At 44.9% G+C, this 19,188-nt stretch overlaps 1 protein-coding gene across 1 annotated transcript in view; it reads left to right on the top strand.

Moving 5' to 3' along the window:
• The first annotated feature begins 1,016 nt into the window (after positions 1-1,016).
• GUF1 (GUF1 homolog, GTPase) overlaps positions 1,017-19,188 on the top strand; it is a 30,878-nt gene continuing 12,706 nt past the window's right edge. The window contains exons 1-10 of the mRNA XM_015408671.1: positions 1,017-1,053; positions 1,468-1,889; positions 4,482-4,593; positions 7,318-7,466; positions 8,726-8,806; positions 10,595-10,672; positions 11,381-11,464; positions 12,604-12,668; positions 13,820-14,023; positions 16,432-16,571. Of these exons, the coding sequence (XP_015264157.1) occupies positions 1,737-1,889; positions 4,482-4,593; positions 7,318-7,466; positions 8,726-8,806; positions 10,595-10,672; positions 11,381-11,464; positions 12,604-12,668; positions 13,820-14,023; positions 16,432-16,571 (1,066 nt within the window). The 5' untranslated portion in view covers positions 1,017-1,053; positions 1,468-1,736. The remainder of the gene's footprint in view (positions 1,054-1,467; positions 1,890-4,481; positions 4,594-7,317; positions 7,467-8,725; positions 8,807-10,594; positions 10,673-11,380; positions 11,465-12,603; positions 12,669-13,819; positions 14,024-16,431; positions 16,572-19,188) is intronic.

The following is a 19,188-nucleotide window of genomic DNA, read 5'->3' as shown; positions in this document are numbered from 1 at the left end:
GGTGGGGGAGTAGGGTTGCCGAGCTCCAGGTGGCGGCTGGAGATTTCCCGCTATTCCATTTATCTCCAGGCAATAGAGATCAGTTCACCTGCAGGAAATGGCCACTTTGGAAGGTGGACTCTGTGGCATTATACCCCATTGGACCTTCCCCTCCCCAAACTCTGCCATCTCCTGGATCCACCTCCCCAAAGTCTCCAGGAATTTTCCAACCCAGAACTGGCAGCCCTAATGGGGAGGCATGTTAGAGGTTTATAAAATTATGGGTGGGGTGGAGAAAGTGCAATGGGATAACTCTTTCTCTCTCCCATAATACTAAAGCTAGTGGCCCCTTGGTGAACTGGATGGACAAAAGATTCAGGATATACAAAAATAAGTACTTCTTTACCCAGTGCCGTGACCCGGTTGGCCCAGGCTTGCCCGATCCCATCAGATCTGAGAAGCTTAAAATGTATGATTTGTGTTGTAATCATGTTTCATGGAAAATAATAAAATATTTTTAAAAAATGATCTGAGAAGCTAACCAGGATCAGCCCTGGGTAGTATTTGGAAGGGTGACCTCCAAGGAATAGCAGGGCTGTGACAGGAAATGAATACCACCTCTGAAACTTCTTTTGCCTTAAAAACAAGTCTAGCTCGCCACCTAGTGGTGCATAATGCTAAAAAAAAGAACTAGAACTTCTGGCTGCCAGACAATCTTTGGATCTCCTGGCTATTCTACACACACTACCATACGATAATTATTATTATTCTTTACCCAGCATGAAATTAATTTGTGGCATATGCTGCCAGTACATGTAGTGATGGCCAAGAGCACAGATAACTTTAGAGGGGTTTAGACAGATTAATGGAGGACGGGCCCATTAATGGCTACTAGCCAGGGTGATTAATTGGAACCTCCACAAGCTCAGGTAGTAAACCTCTGAATAATGCTGCTAGGAGGCAATGGCATGGAAGGCGTTGTCAATTATATTCTGTTACCCAGGGCAACTGGTCAACCGCTGTGTGAAAGAGGATGCTGGAGGAAGCAGATGGACTCCTGTTCTGGTACAGCAGGTATTATGTTCTTTTGTAAGTCAGACCTCACTTCATCAGAAGCAGGGAATGTTCATCCATTAGGCAGATGTATTTATACTCAAAGCCACAGCCCATCTCCCCCATCACTACCTCTATGTTGCCTGCAGTTCTGAATATAAATGCTTCTGCCTAAGGGATGGATGCTCTGTACATCTGACAAGATCAGCTCAGATTCATGAAAACTCATGCCGCAATAAATTTTTTAAGAGGTGCCACTGGAGTCCTCTTTTATTTGCTGCAACAACTGGCAGGTTGCTTATGATTTGGAGGAAGCGATGCCTGCCTACGAAAATACAGACCACCTTTTGGCTGAAGCAGGGAAGGAAGTACGAACGTTGAGAACAGGTTAAGTATATTTCGGGAAAATTAAGTGCGTGCTTTCTCTTTTTGCAGGATGAGGCCCACCAGTAACTTCTGCAAAGAGGTGTAAACTTGCATTCTGAGACCCTTGGACTTTTCTGGCACTTGTCAACAGCACCTTTCTTTCTAAGGAACTGCTTTGCTCCATCTTTTGGAAATGTGTTTGTGTTAAGGACTCCTTTGGCTGGTTGTGCAATGAGTGTTCACTATGCTGAGCTTGTGGCTGAATCTCTGCACAATTCTGAAAGCTTTGCGTGCCGCACCACGGCCTGAACTGTCATTCATCTGGTCATCCTGCAGTCATGTTTGTGCGTACAGAGAGGACATGGTGTCTGTTTGTCAGGCTTAAGAGGTCGTGGCGCGCAGCGGTTTGTTCATATTTCTCTCGGCAGACGGAGAAACCGCCTGTGCCTTTTCCTGCATTCCTCAGGCAATATGGTTCTGAGGCTGTCAAGGTAAGAGGAATGTGTGCCAGTGCCACAACCCTGGATGCTTTTAAAAGAGATTAGAGAGATTTGTGGAGGATAGGTCAATCAGCATATCCACATTCAGACCTGACCTGGATAGCCCAGGCAAGCCCAGTTTCATCAGATCTCGGAAGCTAAGCAGGGCTGAACCTGGCAAGTATTTGGATGGGAGACCTCCAAAGAATACCAGGGCCAGGAGGCAGAGGCAGGCTATCAAGCCACTTCTCTGAACGTCATCCATGCTCCAGTAGGAGTTGCCAGAGGTTGCCGTGACTTCTAGGCACACACATGCACAGAAATGCAAAAATACAAAAAAAAAATTCCACATAGTGGCCCACACTAGCCTGATCTCATCAGATCTTGGCTCCTAAGCAGGGTCAGCCCCGGTGACCACAGCCTTAGAGGGAACACTGGAAGGGAGGAATGTGGGGATAGAATACAACAAGTGAATCTGTGCTGATCACAAACAGAAGGGGGGGGGGAACGTGCAGATCTGTCCTCGCAGAGGAGGGAGAGCTTGTACCTGAATAAAACTTGGTCTTAAAGGTGCCACGGGACTGTTTTGGACTGGGGGGCCAGGGGGAGCTCTGCAACTTACCTGGCTGCTTCTTGCTCTGACTTAGGGCCGCTGGGAGCAGGGGGTGGGACTTGTTGCATGTGCCCGCCCCCTGGGCTCTTTACTGCTGGAGCTTTGCTCCTGTGCGGTCCTGCAGGAAATGACCCCTGGATGGGAGACCACCAAGAAAGTCCAGGGTGACTGCACAGAGGCAGGCAATGGGCAACCATCTCTGTTCATCTCTTGTCTTGAAAAGCCTCTGGGGCCATCGTATGTCAGCTGAGACTAGACAGCACTCCCCCACCCACCCCTGAAACCCAGTGCTAGGAGGCAACACTGGGGGAAGGCCTTGGCCTCTGTGCCCTCTTCGCTGGCCCTCCAGGGCAACTGATTTGGCTGCTGGGTAAAGTGGGATGCTGGACTAGATGGCTTTTCATTTTGGTGAGGTAGCTGAGAAACAAAACAGATACTGTTAGTAGCTCAACTAAATTTCCCTTAGCAAGTTGATAGGTTTGATTTACTCGGTTGTATTTCGAATTAGATTAGATCAAGAAACTGGTTATCTGCTATTATTTCCCAGTCTCTGTATGGTTTATAATCCGTCTGGCGCTTTTCTTCTCTCTCGGCTCATATTTTTCCATTGTGTGGGAGGAATGAAAGATTCACGGTAGCATCTCAGTGCTTTATGTGTTTATTTGGAAGTCCTGTTGATTTCAAGTACGGCAGCCTGAAACGTATCCGTTGAATTGCTGCTAATGATTGCACATTTGCAGCCTGTAAATAACACTGACAGATTTTGTTAGCTTATTTTGTTAGGTCAGAACAGAATGGAGAAGGAAAGCAAACAAACACCCCAAGTTGACTTAAGATGTGTATGTTTTCCCTCTTGAATAAAAACACAAAAGCCCTGCTGGAACAGATCATGGGTCTGTCAGGTTATTCAGAAGTATGCTTCCTTTGAAACAATGGCATTGGTCTATCTATTCCTGTATCCTAGGGCTCTTTTTGTAGCAGGAACTCCTTTGCATATTAGGCCACACACCCCTAATGTAGCAAATCCTCCAAGAGCTTACAGAGCTCTTCTTACAGGAGCTACTGTAAGCTCTTGGAGGATTGGCTACATTAGGGGTGTGTCACCTAATATGCAAAGGAGTTCCTGCTGGGTGAGGTCTTTGTAACCATTCGACTTTGTTTTTAAGTTGAAGATGCCTTAGGATTGGATAGAACCTTCCCTTTCTGTTTGCTTGTGTTAGTGCAGTATAACACAGCTAACAGAGGTTTACATCCAGTGCATCCCTTTTACTGTGTGAGGAGTCCTTGGCCTGTGGGGTGGAGTAGTTATAATGTCTGACAAGGATTTGGGTTCGAATCTCCACTCAAGCTCACTGGATGACCTTGGGCCAGTTACCCTCTCTCAGTCTAACCAACCTTACAGAGGACAAAACTGAGAGGGGAGAATCATGTACAATGTCCAGAGCGCCTTGGAGCAAGGGCAGGATAAACTGCAAAGATAGATGGGAAGGTTTCCTCCAGTGGAGGGAGGCTTTTTGTTGCAGAGAGTCTTCAGAATAAAGACCTCCTGTTTGCACAGAAGGTCTTTAGACTTCAGGAAGATTTGCTGTAAGTATTGTAGAAAGAAGATATAAAACGTACAGTCTGATCCTGGATGTGTTCTTCTCAATTGCATTTACATTTGATACATAGCACTGCAGGCTAAGAGTTGGATCCAAAAATGATCCGGCTTGTGCCCATAACTATTCACCTAAACAGTTCACAAATGTAAGTCGTATACTGTTGGAATAGTGAACTTACACGATGTTCCAGCTCTCCCTTTTGGTTAACAGGAGAAGTGCAACTTAACAATGTAAATATATATTTAATATCTTGAAGCTGTAAATATAAAACTGTGTTTATGTGTCTCATGAATGTGTTTACAAAGCAGCATTAATGTTTTGGGGATGATTTGGCCTCCACTTTAGGTTGCTAATGACTGTTTATCTCTTTTTCCCCTGTGTTTGCTCTAGGATATTGTGGATATGTCCCAGTTTCCTGCAGAGAATATTAGAAATTTCAGCATAATTGCACATGTGGACCATGGCAAGAGTACTTTAGCAGACAGGCTGCTGGAAATAACAGGTGAGATGAGTTTGATATATTATTTTCCACATCTCTGTGCTTTACTTGCACTCATATTATCTCAGAGTTCTTTACGTTTTTTAATGTATTTAGATATTAATACCCTTCTTCCCACCCCCCATGGGAACCTAAGCTGGCCTATAACCAGGGCTTTTTTTGTAGAAAAAGCCCAGCAGGAACTCATTAGCATAATAGGCCATACCCAACAGCAGAAACTCATTAGCATAATAGGCCACACCCCTGATAGCACAGCTCATTAGCATATTAGGCCACACACCCATGTTACCAGAAGTGTGGTCATCCAGCCACACCCACCATTTGCTTCTTATTCTGTTTTCCTTGTTTGTTGTCAAAACCCAGGGCTTTTTTTGTAGCAGGAACTCCTTTGCATGTTCGGCCACACACCCCTAATGTAGCCAATTCTAATGCATTTCTGCTGTTGGGTGTGGCCTGTTATGCTAATGAGCTCCTGCTGGGCGTGGCCAACTCAGGAGCCAGCCGGAACTCCATTTCTGTGCGTTCCTGCCCCCAAATGCCTATAGCATTGTTCTCCCTTCCTATGTTTTTTTTGTGTGTGTATTTGAGTGAGTGTGTGCTTGTGAGCCTGGAAGTCATGGTTGACCTCTGGTGACCCCTAGTGGGGCTTGGACTTTTCAAAGAGGTGGCTTTTGATATTACCTGTCTCTGTGTCCCGGCCCTGGTATTCCTTGGAGGTCTCCCTTCCAAGTACTTGCCAGAATTAGCCCTGCTCAGCTTCCGTGATCTGATGAGATTGGTCTGGCCTGGGCTTTCCAGGTCGAGACCCAAATATTTGAGTGTTTGTACAGACTAAAAATGCAACGTGTGCTCAGAAAATTTAGTTTATTGTTGTGCTAAAGGAGTTGTTTTTAGTTTCAAAAATTGTACACCAGCATTCAAAGTGGATATTTTTCAGAAACACAGAAATGGGAGAGTTCAGCGTTTCCATTCCATTTAAATGGCTTGAGGTGCTGCTAGGGCTAAGTTGTAGACCAAAGGTTCTTCTCCACTCAAATTTATAGTTAGCTTTTGGAAATATAGCCCAGCATCCTAATAATCACAGCTTCTTTTCCTTTATTAAAAATTTGCAAAGAAAAGTCAGGAAATCTCTCGTTTTCCCGCCCCCACCCAATACTTCTCAAATTTTCCAAATACTTTTCAAATTTTTGAAAATCCAACTAAGGCGGAATATGTCATGCAAACTTTAGCAAATTTAACATTTGCATGTTTTGTTTCGCTTACTGTTTGCCTGTCAGGAGTGAGTCGCTGGATGTGACAAGTGTTTGTTTTTGTGCTGGTGAATTTGCTTCCTTGTCATTAGCTGCACAGATAGAACTTGGATTACTGTCATCTTGTAGAGATTCCAGTGTGTTTGGCAGAGCAGTGTGTTAGTTCAGGGGCGGAGTAACTGCTTTGCTGCAGAAGGTAGCAGGTTCAATCCCTGGCATCTCAATTTGAAGGGATCAGGTAGTAGGTGATTGTAACTCCCCCCCCCCCCCATGTTTATATATGTCCTTCTTGGTAGCCGTTCTGAGAGAACACCCAAATTTAGCTTTTGAGACTGCCCATTTATACATTTAGACAGGACATTGCTTGTTTGCTCTGTGCCATTCTGCAGAACTTGTCGTTCCACATCCCGGGGGCTGAGTCCTGTGATTCCATTCTGCTAATGGCAGAGCCTTCCATTGGTAGAACAGGCCTCTTTTGCTGGAGGAGAACTTTCTCGCGCACTTCCAGCCATCTGTGGACTTTGCAAAGTTAGGCTTTCCCCTTTCCTCCTCTTACTGCAGCCCACTGGGATCCACAAAATGTTGTTCCTGGTGGTTTGACAGCATGGGGTACCAAGTGGGGGGGGGGGGTCTGGAGAAATCACCACCCGCTCTTTCAGAAATGGCAAAGCCATTCCATCGGGAGGACCACGTGGATGGATACAGGCTGAGGTCTCTGTCATTAGTGCAGTCAGTAGGATTCATAGGAGTCAACAGGAATGGAGTCAACAGGATTCATAGGAGTCAACAGGAATTAGTCCTGAAATGTCAGGACTAGTTTCGGGTGGGTAGCTGTGTTGCTCTGCAGTAGAAGAGCAAGATTTGAGGCCAGTAGCACCTTAAAGGCCAACAAGAGTTCCAAGGGTGGAAGCTTTTTGATGCGCCCTCAATCCGTCCGTTTCACTTTTGTGAAAGCTTATTCCCTGGAAATCTTGTTGGAATGTAAGGTGCTAGTGGAGGGAAATCTTGCTCTCTTCCATGACTGCAAGATTAATCTGTGTTGGAGATAATCGTTATAAATGACTCCCAAGAACCTTCAGATGAGTCTTCCTTGATTTCGATGGGCTGCCATGCTGAGCTTCAGAACCTTGCTGTTATATCATAGTTGTCTTGATATATTTAGAAAATGTGCATTTCTATAACCGTAAGGGCAAAGTAGTATGCCTTTGCATCTGGTTTTTATGTATTTTCAAGGCTTTTTTTTTTTGGAAAAAGAGGTGCTGGAATTCTCAAGAGGGAAATGAAGTTTTCAATCTGTATACTGAAAACTCATGGACTTTCAACCCTTTTTAAAAAGAATTTTGTCAAAGAGGTTCCAGAACTCTTTTCCCGGCTAGTTCCCCCAGAAAAAAAGCCCTGTGTATTTTCCAAATCTCTCTCTCAAGTCTTCTCACTTAACAGTGTTATATTTGTTGCTGAAATACATTCTGCTCTCCAGGAACAATTGCCAAAACTGCTGATAATAAACAAGTGCTGGATAAGTTGCAAGTGGAGCGGGAAAGAGGGATCACTGTCAAAGCTCAGACTGCCTCGCTCTTTCATAACCAGGAAGGAACAAATTACCTTTTAAACCTCATTGACACGCCTGTAAGTTCCTCATCGGTGTTGCTTAAATAATAGGAGACTGCCGGGTATCCTTGCCCCACTGAATGGGAGCAATGGCTCTAGCCTGCCAGGTCTGATTTGCTTTTCAGGCCCAGGTGCCCTGCTCCAGTATATTAGCAGTGGACAGTCATCATGCATGTGTGAGGTTTAGTTCATACTCCATGACCATCCAACTAATGGTCAGGGCTTGGTGCTGTCACATTAAACCAGAGGTCCCCAGACTCGTTGAGCCTGTGAGCCCTTTTGAGATTTTGAGAACAGGGAGGGGACGCCTAGAGATGTAAAATTTCCGGAAATTTTGAAGCTCGGAAAACCCCCCGCTTTTTTTCCTGTTTTTTTTGTGGGGGAAACGGAAATTTTTGGAAAAATTGAAAAAAAATGCTACATTAGCAATTTTTTTTGTCTTTTCTAGATTGAAAGTCATTCTGTTACTTTAGGAACATAAAATATGACTATGGACATTTTTACTTGGCATGAAATTATCACAACTAGCATATTTAAAATATAGTATATCCAAACAATTATTACAAACAGAATACCCACCCACATGCAAAAACAAAACTGAAACCTTTTAATTTTCTTCTGACAATCGCACCTCCTAAAGGAAGAAAGGCATCTTGTTCTTGCATTGGAGAGTTCAGTTTGTAACCTACGACTTGCTTGTCCTCAGTGCACAGAAATTAGATCAATCTGATACCATATATATATAAGAAATGATTTGAAAAATATTTGAACACCTTGTCTTAAAATATTTTATTCATCATGTTAAAATAAAATGTTCCATAATCAATTTCTTTTCTTTTCTTTTTTCAACATTTCTAATTTTCTGGAAAAAAACAAAAAAGGCTTCAGGAAAAAAACGGGAAAAAAACTGTTTTTTTCTGAATTTTTCTGTTTTTTTCCCGGGCCTTCACATCTCTAGGGACGCCACCACAAAATGGCTGCCATGGGATGCTGCGGCCAATTGCACAGTGTTGAGGGAGTACAATCCAAGCGTCCACCTGGCCCTGAATGGGTGCTCCTTACAGGCACAAAGGTGATGCCTCCTGGGTTTGTCTGAAATGCTTCCTGCTCCATTGATGCTGGAGAAAACTGGGACTGGCTTTTTGCTTTGGGGAAAGAGTGCTTCACTAAAGAGACGACACCTGGTGGGTTCGGCGTGGGAGATCACTGTGTTAAACCATGCTCTTGAAATTAGTGCATGACAAGTTTGGTGTTTTTTTTGTTTAAAATGTGCACAGGGCCACGTAGATTTTAGCTACGAAGTGTCACGATCGTTGTCTGCTTGCCAAGGTGTCTTGCTTGTTGTGGATGCAAACGAGGTAGGCTTCTTCGGTAGTTTCCATTTTCAGCTTTGTGTACATGGAAGAAGGGGTATCATTTATGGGTTTTGTCCTTAGAGCAACGGGGAGCTTTCCTTTTGCTAGCGCAGGAAGGGATGACGGGCTCAGGACAAGATGGACTTGTCAGTCTGGATACTTGTCAATCTGAAGTTAGAGAAGAAGGTTCAGTTTGGTGTGTGCTGCAGGCATTTCATTATGAATCAAACATTTATGAGATTATGGTCTCTGAGAGGCTGGCCTTGTTCCGCCAGACATAGGGTCGGATACTGCAGCTGCCAAGTCAGAAATAAGCGTTTCTCCATTGGAGGGAGCCTTTTTTCATCAAAGGAAAACAAAGGAGCAGGTAGTTGTAGGATACAACCTGGTACATCTAGCAGAATTTTAGGTACTTAGCAGTGCAGTCCTGTGCAGAGCTACTGCAATTTAGATCCACTGGTGTCAAATTATGTTAGAATGGAGTTACTGTGCATGGGATTGCACTGTTAGTCCACTGAGAATTTACAGGAATGTGACTTTGCTGGGAGCTGCTCACAATCACACACTGTAAGGTACTGAGATCTAAAATGGCTGCAAAGTGTGTCATTAAACTCTGGTGCCTCTGAATCAGAACTTATGTTTGCTGTGCAGTGTGTTGCATTCAGACTGCTGATGAATAAAAATGAAGACTATTACAGCGCTAAGAAATGTACCTAAAATGCATAGGCTTTTTCAGATCATTGTGTACACAATAGTAGCTCAGTTAACATCAGCTGTGGTGGCTCAAGTGGTTAAGACGCTGAACTGCAGGCTGTGGAAGGTCAGTAGTTCAGCAGTTCGAAACCCGGGTGCCACTTGACGGAGTGAGCTCCCGTCTCTAGTTCCAGCTTCTGCCAACCTAGCAGTTCGAAAGCAAGAAATTGCAAGTAGATAAATAGGTACCACTTCGGTGGGAAGGTAACAGCATTCCGTGCGCCTTGGTGTTTAGTCATGCCAGCCACATGACCACGGAAACGTCTTCGGACAGCGCTGGCTCTTCAGCTTTGAAACGGAGATGAGCACTGCAACCCTAGAGTCGGATTTGACTGGCTTTCGAGCAAGTTTACCTAACATATAGGAGTCCAATATCGTTGCTCAAGGTGGCACTGGTTGAGGGCAGTTGCAGTTTGCCAGAACTGATTTTTTTTTGCTGGGGAAAATGATACTTCTTTCTCATCCTCCACTTGTGCTCATATTATAACTGTGAAATGCTATGTACCTGTCTTCTGGTCAGCTGCAGTCTAGTTTTTGTGATTTGCCATTAATGCCACATAGCACAGTTCTTCCCCACCGGTGTCATTTTATGAGAGCCAGTTTGGTGTAGTGGTTAAGAGTGTGGACTCTAATCTGGGAAAACCGGGTTTGATTCCCCACTCCTCCACGTGCAGCCAGCTGGGTGACCTTGGGTCAGTCACAAGTTCTCTCAGAGCTGTTCTCTCACAAGCAGTTCTCAAGAGAGCTCTCTCAGCCCCACCTACTTTACAGGGTGTCTGTTGTGGGGAGGGGAAGGGAAAGGAGATTGTGAGCCACTCTGAGACTCCTTTGGGGTAGTGAAGGGCGGGGTACAAATCCAATTTCTTCTTCTTTTTCTTCTAACTTAATTTGTAGATGTTAAGCATTTCCATGCTGTATAGGAGTTCTCGTATGTTATATCGACAAGGTTCTTTTTGTTCTCTATTTCCTTTTCCCTGGAACTGTATTTTGAAAAATATGCCAGAAGCTCAAGATATTTAATATTTGATGTTTTTCTAGGGCATTCAGGCTCAAACAGTGGCAAATTTTTATCTTGCTTTCGAGGCGCAACTATCAATAATTCCTGTTATAAATAAGGTAATGCTTATGATACTTCATATGGTATAAATAAGCTCTCAAGTACAGAATCCTAGTGCATCTTCAACAGAGTCTAACCTCAGGAAGCCTGGGTCTCATGTCTGAGGCTTGAGTTTTCGCTTGGTGAAGAAATACCTAAATAAACAGCCAAGATTATTCAGTTGGTAAACAAGAAGTTTAGTAGTTTTGACTAGAAGTTACTACTGAGAGACACAAATAGAAAATGCTCCCTGTTGTATATTGGTTTGTCCTTTCCTCACCTTTTTACTCTTTCTAAACGTTTTTATTTCCTAATATATAAATATAGAAGAATCTTTACATTGGCATGCTGTGATGTCCTTCCGACAGCAGAAATGGCAGGATGGTACTTAAAACCAGCAGCTCTTAATCGCTTACATAGATAAGGGAGAAAAACTTCTCTTAAAGTCAGTGGATGGCCTTTTTGGCTAATAAGCATTAGGAACAGGAAACAGGAAAATAAATGTCCTGTTCCTTGGCTGCAGAGTTGAGTTTGGCTTACTTACAAAGATTAGGGACATTTTCCAAATTGCTAAGAAAAGCTGGGAGGGAAACCTATATGTAACACGTTTTCCAAATCATTAGTGTGTGCGTGGCTAGCCTGTCATTTTGGTGGCAGTTTTGAAACTCACTTCCTTATGTATGTTGTCCTGGTACTCAAACTGATGTAACAAGAAGATTGTTTTGCAGATTGATCTAAAGAATGCCGATCCTGAGAGGGTTGAAAAACAAATTGAAAAGATATTTGATATCCCCAAGGAAGAGTGTATCAGGGTAAGATTTCCTTCCTTCCTTCCTTCCTTCCTTCCTTCCTTCCTTCCTTCCTTCCTTCCTTCCTTCCTTCCTTCCTTCCTCATAGAATTGGAAGAGAAGGCTGTTCTATATGAAAATTTTATAAGCTGTATTTATAATAAAAAAGGGGGTAAGGTTCTACCAGGTTTTCCACTGGGGCAGAAAAGATGGTAGAGGGATGATCTTGCTTGTCCCCCCCCCCAATTTCTTGCAACCCTGTTCTGTGCATGTCTGTTTGTCTGCATAAGTCACATGATCCCCAGTGCAGCCTTTTGAGTGATCTGAAGGAGCCCCTCCTCCCTCATGTGTCTGCAGAAAAACTGCAGGGATCCTTCCCATATGTTCTTAGTTTCGTGTCCTAATTGAGCAAGGTTGATCTGTTCTATGCACGAGAGATTTCTGCATTCAGAGTGTATTGCTAGAGATACGGAGATACGAGCATTTGAGGCTGACGTTTGCTAGATTGCATTGGTTTGCAGATCCCCTAACAAGTGGTTGGTATGACTGTCTTCGGCAGCACCAGTGACTTGATCGTCAGGGGACTGAGTCTGAGCATCTTTCTCTAAGAAAGCTGAGTGCATTGCTAATCCACCCAGATAATATACATACCGGGATTCTTGCATAAAGTAGCATGCTTGGATACGTGCATGGAAGCCAGTATTTATTCTACATGTGCTTAAATATTATGTGAACTTCAATGCACACTATTCTGTACTGTCTTTGCAGTGCGTATTGTCTCTGATTTGGCAAGGAGTTTGGAAGAAATCCTGTTTTTTGTTTAGTGCAAGAAAGACGGTTAAAAACATTTGCAATAGACTCTTCTTTTACTAATAATATCCCATTCTTTCTTGCCATCTGTAATCCTGATTGATGCGGCATAACCTGTTCAATTTAGTATTCATACAAAGATTTTTCAAATATGCCTTAGAAAAGAGGAAGAGTCCAGTAGCTCCTTAAAGGCTAACAAAACTTTTGGCAGGGCAGGAGCTTTCGTGAGTCATTGCTCACTTCTTCAGAGAGCTGCCTTAACTGAATCAAAATATATAAATGCCGCCTTTGTATTTCACTAACGTTCTCTCAAAACGATGTCGACTTCAATTGTTCACTTTTTGTTTTTTAAGATTTCTGCTAAACTCGGAACAAACGTTGAAAGGATACTTCAGGCGGTTATTGAAAGGATCCCCCCGTAAGTTTTGTTTTCTTGGATATTTTATACTCTTGGGAAACAGCTCGCTTCCTGTCCAGTTTTCTACTTCAGGCTGGTTACGTGTTGCCACCTGAAGTCTATAAAGAATATCCTTAATTTATGAAGCATTATTTTTTGGGGGGTAACCTAAATGGGATTAAAAATCAGTGTGTGGAGAAGCTTAGTCATTCAACCACATTTTTATCCTGCCCTCCTTCCAAGGCGTTCAGGGCATCATACAGAATTCTCCCTCCCCATTTTAACCTCACAACAACCCTGTAAGATAGGTTAGGCTGACAGAGTATGACTGGCCCAAGATCACCCTGAGAGCTTTGTGGTTGAGTGGGGATTTCAATGTGGGCCTTCCTGTTCCTAGTCCCAGACTCTAATCACTACGCCACACTGGCTCTCAGTTTCACAGTCTTCTACAACCTGTACATGTGAACTTTACATTTTGGTCTAGTAATGTGATCTCTAGAAATGTGAGTTCTTTGTAAAGAAGACAAGGCAGATTTCTTTCACATGGGGTGGGCGTGCAAATGTGCCTCCAGTTATTGGAAACAAGTGGAGAACAGAGAACATTATATCAGTTGGGTTGGAAAAACAAATCCCCTCTAAACCAGAGACACTGCTGCTGAATTACCTACTTGATATCCCCAGAGATCAGCGAATGGTTGCCTTACATATGATTACTGCTGCCAGGCTGGTTTTTTTGCTAGGCAATGGAAACAAAAACTATCTCCAAACTACAAGACTGGTTGTTGAAAATAAAGGAGATCTATACTGTAGTGAGATTAACCGCTTATCAGAAAAATAGAGAGACACATAGAGTAGACCTTTTATGGTCAAGAGCGATACAAAGAATGGAACTGGCAATTGTATAATTGGAAATAGTATAAAAATTGTCAGTTGTTGGTGAAAGGTTTTCTGTGTCCATGGAGGCAGGACGAAAGGGGGTTTGGATTGGCAATGTGTCTTATGGACATTGTGTGTTTTTTGTATATATCCGTAATTTGTTTATTTTAATAATTTTTTAAAAAATCAATGTGAGCCCTTTGAGAATATGCATCTGGCACTGAATAGACAACGCTGAGATTTTGCTTTGCTTTGCAATTCCCACAGTTGTGGTTTGTTTTCTTCAATCCTAACAGGCCCACTGTTAGCACTCGTGACCCGCTGAAGGCTCTGGTGTTCGATTCCACCTTTGATCATTACCGAGGGGTCATCGCTAACATAGCGCTGTTTGGCGGGGAGGTCCGCAAGGGCCATAAGATAGCGTCCGCTTACACGAAAAAGACTTACGAAGTGAATGAAGTAGGAATTCTGACACCCAGCGAGCAACCGACACACAAATTGTAAGGTTAATTTTTTTCCCCTTTTTCAAAAAAAGAAAAGGGCTGTTTGGGGCCCCTGCAGATGTCTGGATTCCTTAATTATTTTTTTTAAGGAAATTGATATGTCACCACTCCGGAGTCTTGTCCAAAGTGGCTCATCTGCTGTGGCCGTGGTTCAGCAAAGCTGCTTTGTTACAGAGTGACTCCCATCCATGGGTGGGTGGGGGAGGATGAGGGATGCCAGCCTCCAGGTGGGACCTGGGGATCTCCCAGAATTAGAGCTCATCTCCAGACTACAGAGGTCAGTTCCCCCGGAGAAAATGGATGCTTTGAAGGCTGGACTCTATGGCATTGTAGCCCACTGAGGTCCCTGCCCTCCCCAGGGTCCACCCCCAAATCTCCAGGAGTTTCCCATCCTGGATCTGGTCCCCCTGCCCCCCCCATCCCCTTCAGGTGGCCGGGGGGGGGGAGACATGGCAGTCCCACTTTAAACAGGCACGGGAAGACAAAATTCTCTTTGGCTGTTCTGAAGCAACACATTAACCACTAAGCCACAAGTCTGCATGAAGAGTGATCAGTCTCTTCAGTGACCGTTCAGCAAGGGTACCAGTCTTCTGGCTGAAGAGAGGTCAGAAGTTTGTTTATTCCAGGTCTTGTTGAAAACCTTGTATCCCCGGCCAGTGATTGCTCAGTGTTGTCTTTTAAAAACTTTATTTAAAATCATTCTAATTATTCTCGGACAGATTAAATAAACAAGAATCACAACGATACAGAAAACAGTTTTGGGGGGGGGGAGCCATGGTGGTCTGCCGTAGAGGGGTCAGGCTTGCGTCCAGTAGCCCCTTAGAGACCATCAATATTTGGGGGGGCATGAGTGTTTGAGAGTCAGAGCCAACAAAGGGAATCTTAGGGTGTGACTTACGTAGACACGGGCCCCGGTCACACGGCAAAGTTGCCGTGGGAGAGGCACGGACGGTGGGTGGATTATCCGGGCGTGATCACACCCCAACATCTGGGAAGTGGAGCGCACCCGTGGCTTACCGCCGACAATGCGCCTTAAAAAACTAGTACCTCCAAGCAGGGGTCGTTTCGTAGAAAAAGAGCTAGGGGAACTCATTAGCATACCTCATTAGCATATGCTACACCCCTGACATCACCGGAAGTGTGTCATAAGGCTACACCCCCTGACATCACCGGAAGTGTGTCATAAGGCCACACACCCTGCCCCCAACGGTCCCGGCCGCCACCGCCGGCCTTGCAGCTCCACTGCCGAGCCCCATGAGGGGCCTGACGGTGGACCTGCAAGGCCGACGGAAGTGCAAGGAAGCCCCGCGAAGGCCCTCCCTGGCCCCAGGCAGGCAGGGGTGGGGAGAGGCAGGGAGGAAGCAACTTACCCTCCCTCTTCTCCTGCCTCCTCCTGGCTGAATGAGGGCCGGAAGCGGGGCGGCCGGAAGCAGGGGACGGGGCTTTGTCATGTGCCCCGCCCCCGTACCTCACCCGGGGGAACTGCGATTCCCCGCGATCCCCCCCCCCGAAATGACCTCTGCCTCCAAGGTACTATGCCACGGGCTGCCTCCAGACGCCTGTGGTGTGATTGCGCTGGTGCGCAGCATTCTCCTCCGGTCCCTTGTTTACCCGCCGGTGCCAAGGGAAGGACCTGTGGTGTGCCGCTGGCGCGTCTGATCGCGTAATCGCGCATCAAACTGCGCCGGGGCAATTAGCCCCCCCCCCCCCCATGATATCCGGCCTGTGTGACTGGGGCCACAATTAGGCAAGCCTCACATGACATTATTAAACCATCTAATTCACTTTTTTTGAATGGTGTGATTTTAAACACCTCTGAGCATCCCAAAGAATAACTGCGGTAAACTCTGTTCAGTTTTATTCTGGGTTTAAAGCCATTGACTCGTTAAGTTATTCTTCTCAAGCTAAAAACTGTTAAGTTAGCTAGAACAGTGGGGAAAAAATGCATGTCTGCAGGTTGACACAACCATCTACAAGCAAACTCTCAGGCGTACTGTGTCAAAACATCCTAAACAATTGTTCAGAGTTAAAATCTGCAACAGCTTTCCCTTCAGATGATGCTTTTCCTTTGACACAAAGGTCAAACAGAGTAGAGCTAAGCCCAGTGTGTAGAAATGCGTAATCGCACTTGAGTTGTGCTACTGTGCCTCATATTGCGTTAGTGCTTTGAGTCCCTGCCTGTTATCAGAAAGGTTTCAGCCAGTTTTATTATGCTTTTCTTTGACTTATCTGGGAGGGAAAGTAGCAATTTCATTAACAAACCAGTTCAGTGAGCAAAGGGGCCAAGGCACTAGAACGGTAGGCCTGACACAAGAGATTCGTGTGATGAGACGCCTAATTAAGGGGAGAGAGAATTGCTTTTCTTCGTATTCTACATAGTTCCACGTGATGCCAATTTCATTTAGGTATGCGGGCCAGGTGGGCTATCTGATTGCTGGAATGAGAGAGATCACAGAAGCCCAAATAGGAGACACTCTCTACTTCCATAACCAACCTGTGGAGCCGTTGCCTGGGTTTCAGTCAGCGAAGCCAATGGTCTTTGCAGGTGAGGTGCACGTACTCCTTCAAAGGATGGGAAGCAGGTGAATGTGGGGGGAGAGAGATTCAGTCCGGGATGGTTAAGAGGATGAGCAGGACGCGCTTGCTGCTAGGTAGCTTCTGGGGAATAAGGTCTCGCCTCTTCTGAGTGCTGATTTAGTCTCTTACTTGATGGTTTGGTTGCTGCTGGGATGCTGATTAGAGTGGGTAGCTCGTTGCCCATGGTGATTGTCAGCCATTCCTCGAACAAGCAGCTGTTCTCATGGGTTAAGCATCCGTTTGGTACTGGATCCCAGTTGGCAATCATGAGTTAGATCCAAAAGAGACATTTCCCCCCCCCCCCAGCTAGAACAGCACTTCCATTGGTAGAGGAGGGGAAAGCAGTTTTTGCTGGTTTATCTTCTGCAGGTATCCATTTTACCCCCAGGACCAGTGCGATGCCCAGGAAACGTGTGGTGGAATAGTCCCACTTAGCTGTCCTTAATCTGTTGGTGGAGCTTTGGATCCATCCAACCCTATGAGATGGTGTGACTCAGCCCAAATTAGCTTGCAGGCTAAACCAATTACTTAACTAGGACACAAAGTGAATTTTAAATTGCTTATCTGCTGTCTTTTGCTGGATTGGAACCATGCAGGATCTAAAAGCGTATATTGCTTCCTTTTAAAGACTGGTGCAGTTGGAGAGCATCTGTAACCAAGGGCTTTATTTTTGGGGCAGCTGATGTTTTTCAAGAGGAGGAGCCTCCGTCGATCTGTTAGTGTGTGTAGCAATTGTTCTTGTTTCCTAAAATTTACATTTAGTGCTTTTTGCAGATTTCTGTACATTTTCCTAAATATTCCTAAAATATGTTTTTGCCATTTATAATAGCAGAATTAATTTTAAGAAACGTTATCCTCCCCTGGATGATTCGTTAGAACATTCCAGCCAATAAACCTTTCTGAAGAAATAAAGGTTAAGACTTCTTTATGCAAATAGAGACCAAACACACCATTTAAAATCTGCTGTATTTTTCATAGGCGAAATAAAAAATCAGTCCAGTGGCACCTTAAAACACTGACAAAATTTATTCCAGCCATAATCTTTCACGAGAGAGGTTGTTTTATCAGATGTGTATACATCCCAGAAAGGCATGCCGAGATGGGGGGGGGGGGCAGATGTTACCAAGAGATACCAGTTTAAAATAACAACCAATCCAAAGAGTAATCAGTTCACTCAGGGTAAGTGGCAGTCACCCCAATATTGTTAGACAGGGAAAGTAGCATTGACATAAAGTCTACTTCTCAGGTCTTGAACTTGTTAATGAATTCCATTTCAGCAATTCTATATTGGATTCTTCTTTTGAAGTTCCTTTGTCAGAGAACAAAGAGAGCCAACCTGGTGTAGTAATTGAAGTGTCATACTAGAATCTGGGAAACTCAGCTCTGACCCCTCACTCTGTCATGGAAGATCGGTGGGTGATCTTTGGCCAGTTCAGCAAATAAATAAAAAATAGTAAATAAAAAATAGTATGTTCCCCAGAGAGCACTGCACTCAGGGCCCCCAAACTGGCTGGCCCTCCCACGCCCCTAAAATGCTAGACTGGCGATAACCAGGGCCCGGGCCTTCTCGGTGGCGGCTCCATACTGGTGGAATGAGCTCCTGGAGGAGATCAGGGCCCTGCGGGACCTTTTACAGTTCCACAGGACCTGTAAGACGGAGCTCTTCCACCCGGTTTTCGATTAGGAGCCACATTAAATACCGAGGAGTGACTCTGTGCCCTGGTTTTACCACCTTCAGTCTATCTCGCCGCATAAATTACTCGATCAAATTGAGCCGATTTGAGAGTACCACCAGGACTATCACTTAAGTAGTGTTAGGAATCTTTGCTCTGCACTTTAATTGTTTCCAGCACTTTCAAAAATGGATACTGATTGTTTATTTATTTATTTATTTTATTTATTTATAAGTATTTCTACCCCGCCCTACCCCGCAAGCGGGCTCAGGGCGGCTTACAAGGGGCATAGCCCATTCATAAAACCAATAAAACCATAACTTTTATAACAACAGTGCAATTCAACAATAACAGTAATAAAGTGCTTCAATTTGGCAAGATGGTCTTAGTTGTTCTTATGATAACTTCCAACAGCCCTTAGTTTGGGGTATCGCTGTCTACTAGAAAGTCCGAACCCGTCCATTGTTCTTATTGCCAGGGAGATCTTATACCTCCAGATTATTCGGGGCTTTCCAGACCCTGCTGGTAACTACCACCGTTGGTGGTGGTGGCAGTAGTGGCGGCCCCTACATATAAGCCTGGTGGAAGAGCTCCGTCTTGCAGGCCCTGCGGAACTGCATAAGGTCCCGCAGGGCCCTGATCTCATCCGGGAGCTCGTTCCACCAGGCAGGGGCCGCCACTGAAAAGGATCTGGCCCTTGTCACGGCCAACTTTACCTCTCGGGGACCCGGAACCACTAATCGGCTCTGGGTCTCCGACCGAAGTGCTCTTGGGGGTATGTACGGGGAAAGGCGGTCCCTCAGGTAGGTCGGACCCAGGCCATATAGGGCTTTATAGGTAAGTACCAGCACTTTAAAGCGGACTCGGTATGCTATAGGCAGCCAGTGCAGCGCCTTCAACCCAGGCTTGATG

The sequence above is a fragment of the Gekko japonicus genome, unplaced genomic scaffold, assembly GCF_001447785.1.
Source record: "Gekko japonicus isolate JY-2015 unplaced genomic scaffold, Gekko_japonicus_V1.1 scaffold2059, whole genome shotgun sequence".
Classification (NCBI taxonomy): Eukaryota; Metazoa; Chordata; class Lepidosauria; order Squamata; family Gekkonidae; genus Gekko; species Gekko japonicus.
The sequence above is the reverse complement of the archived record's forward strand: the minus strand, read 5'-3'. Positions and strand labels throughout refer to the sequence as shown.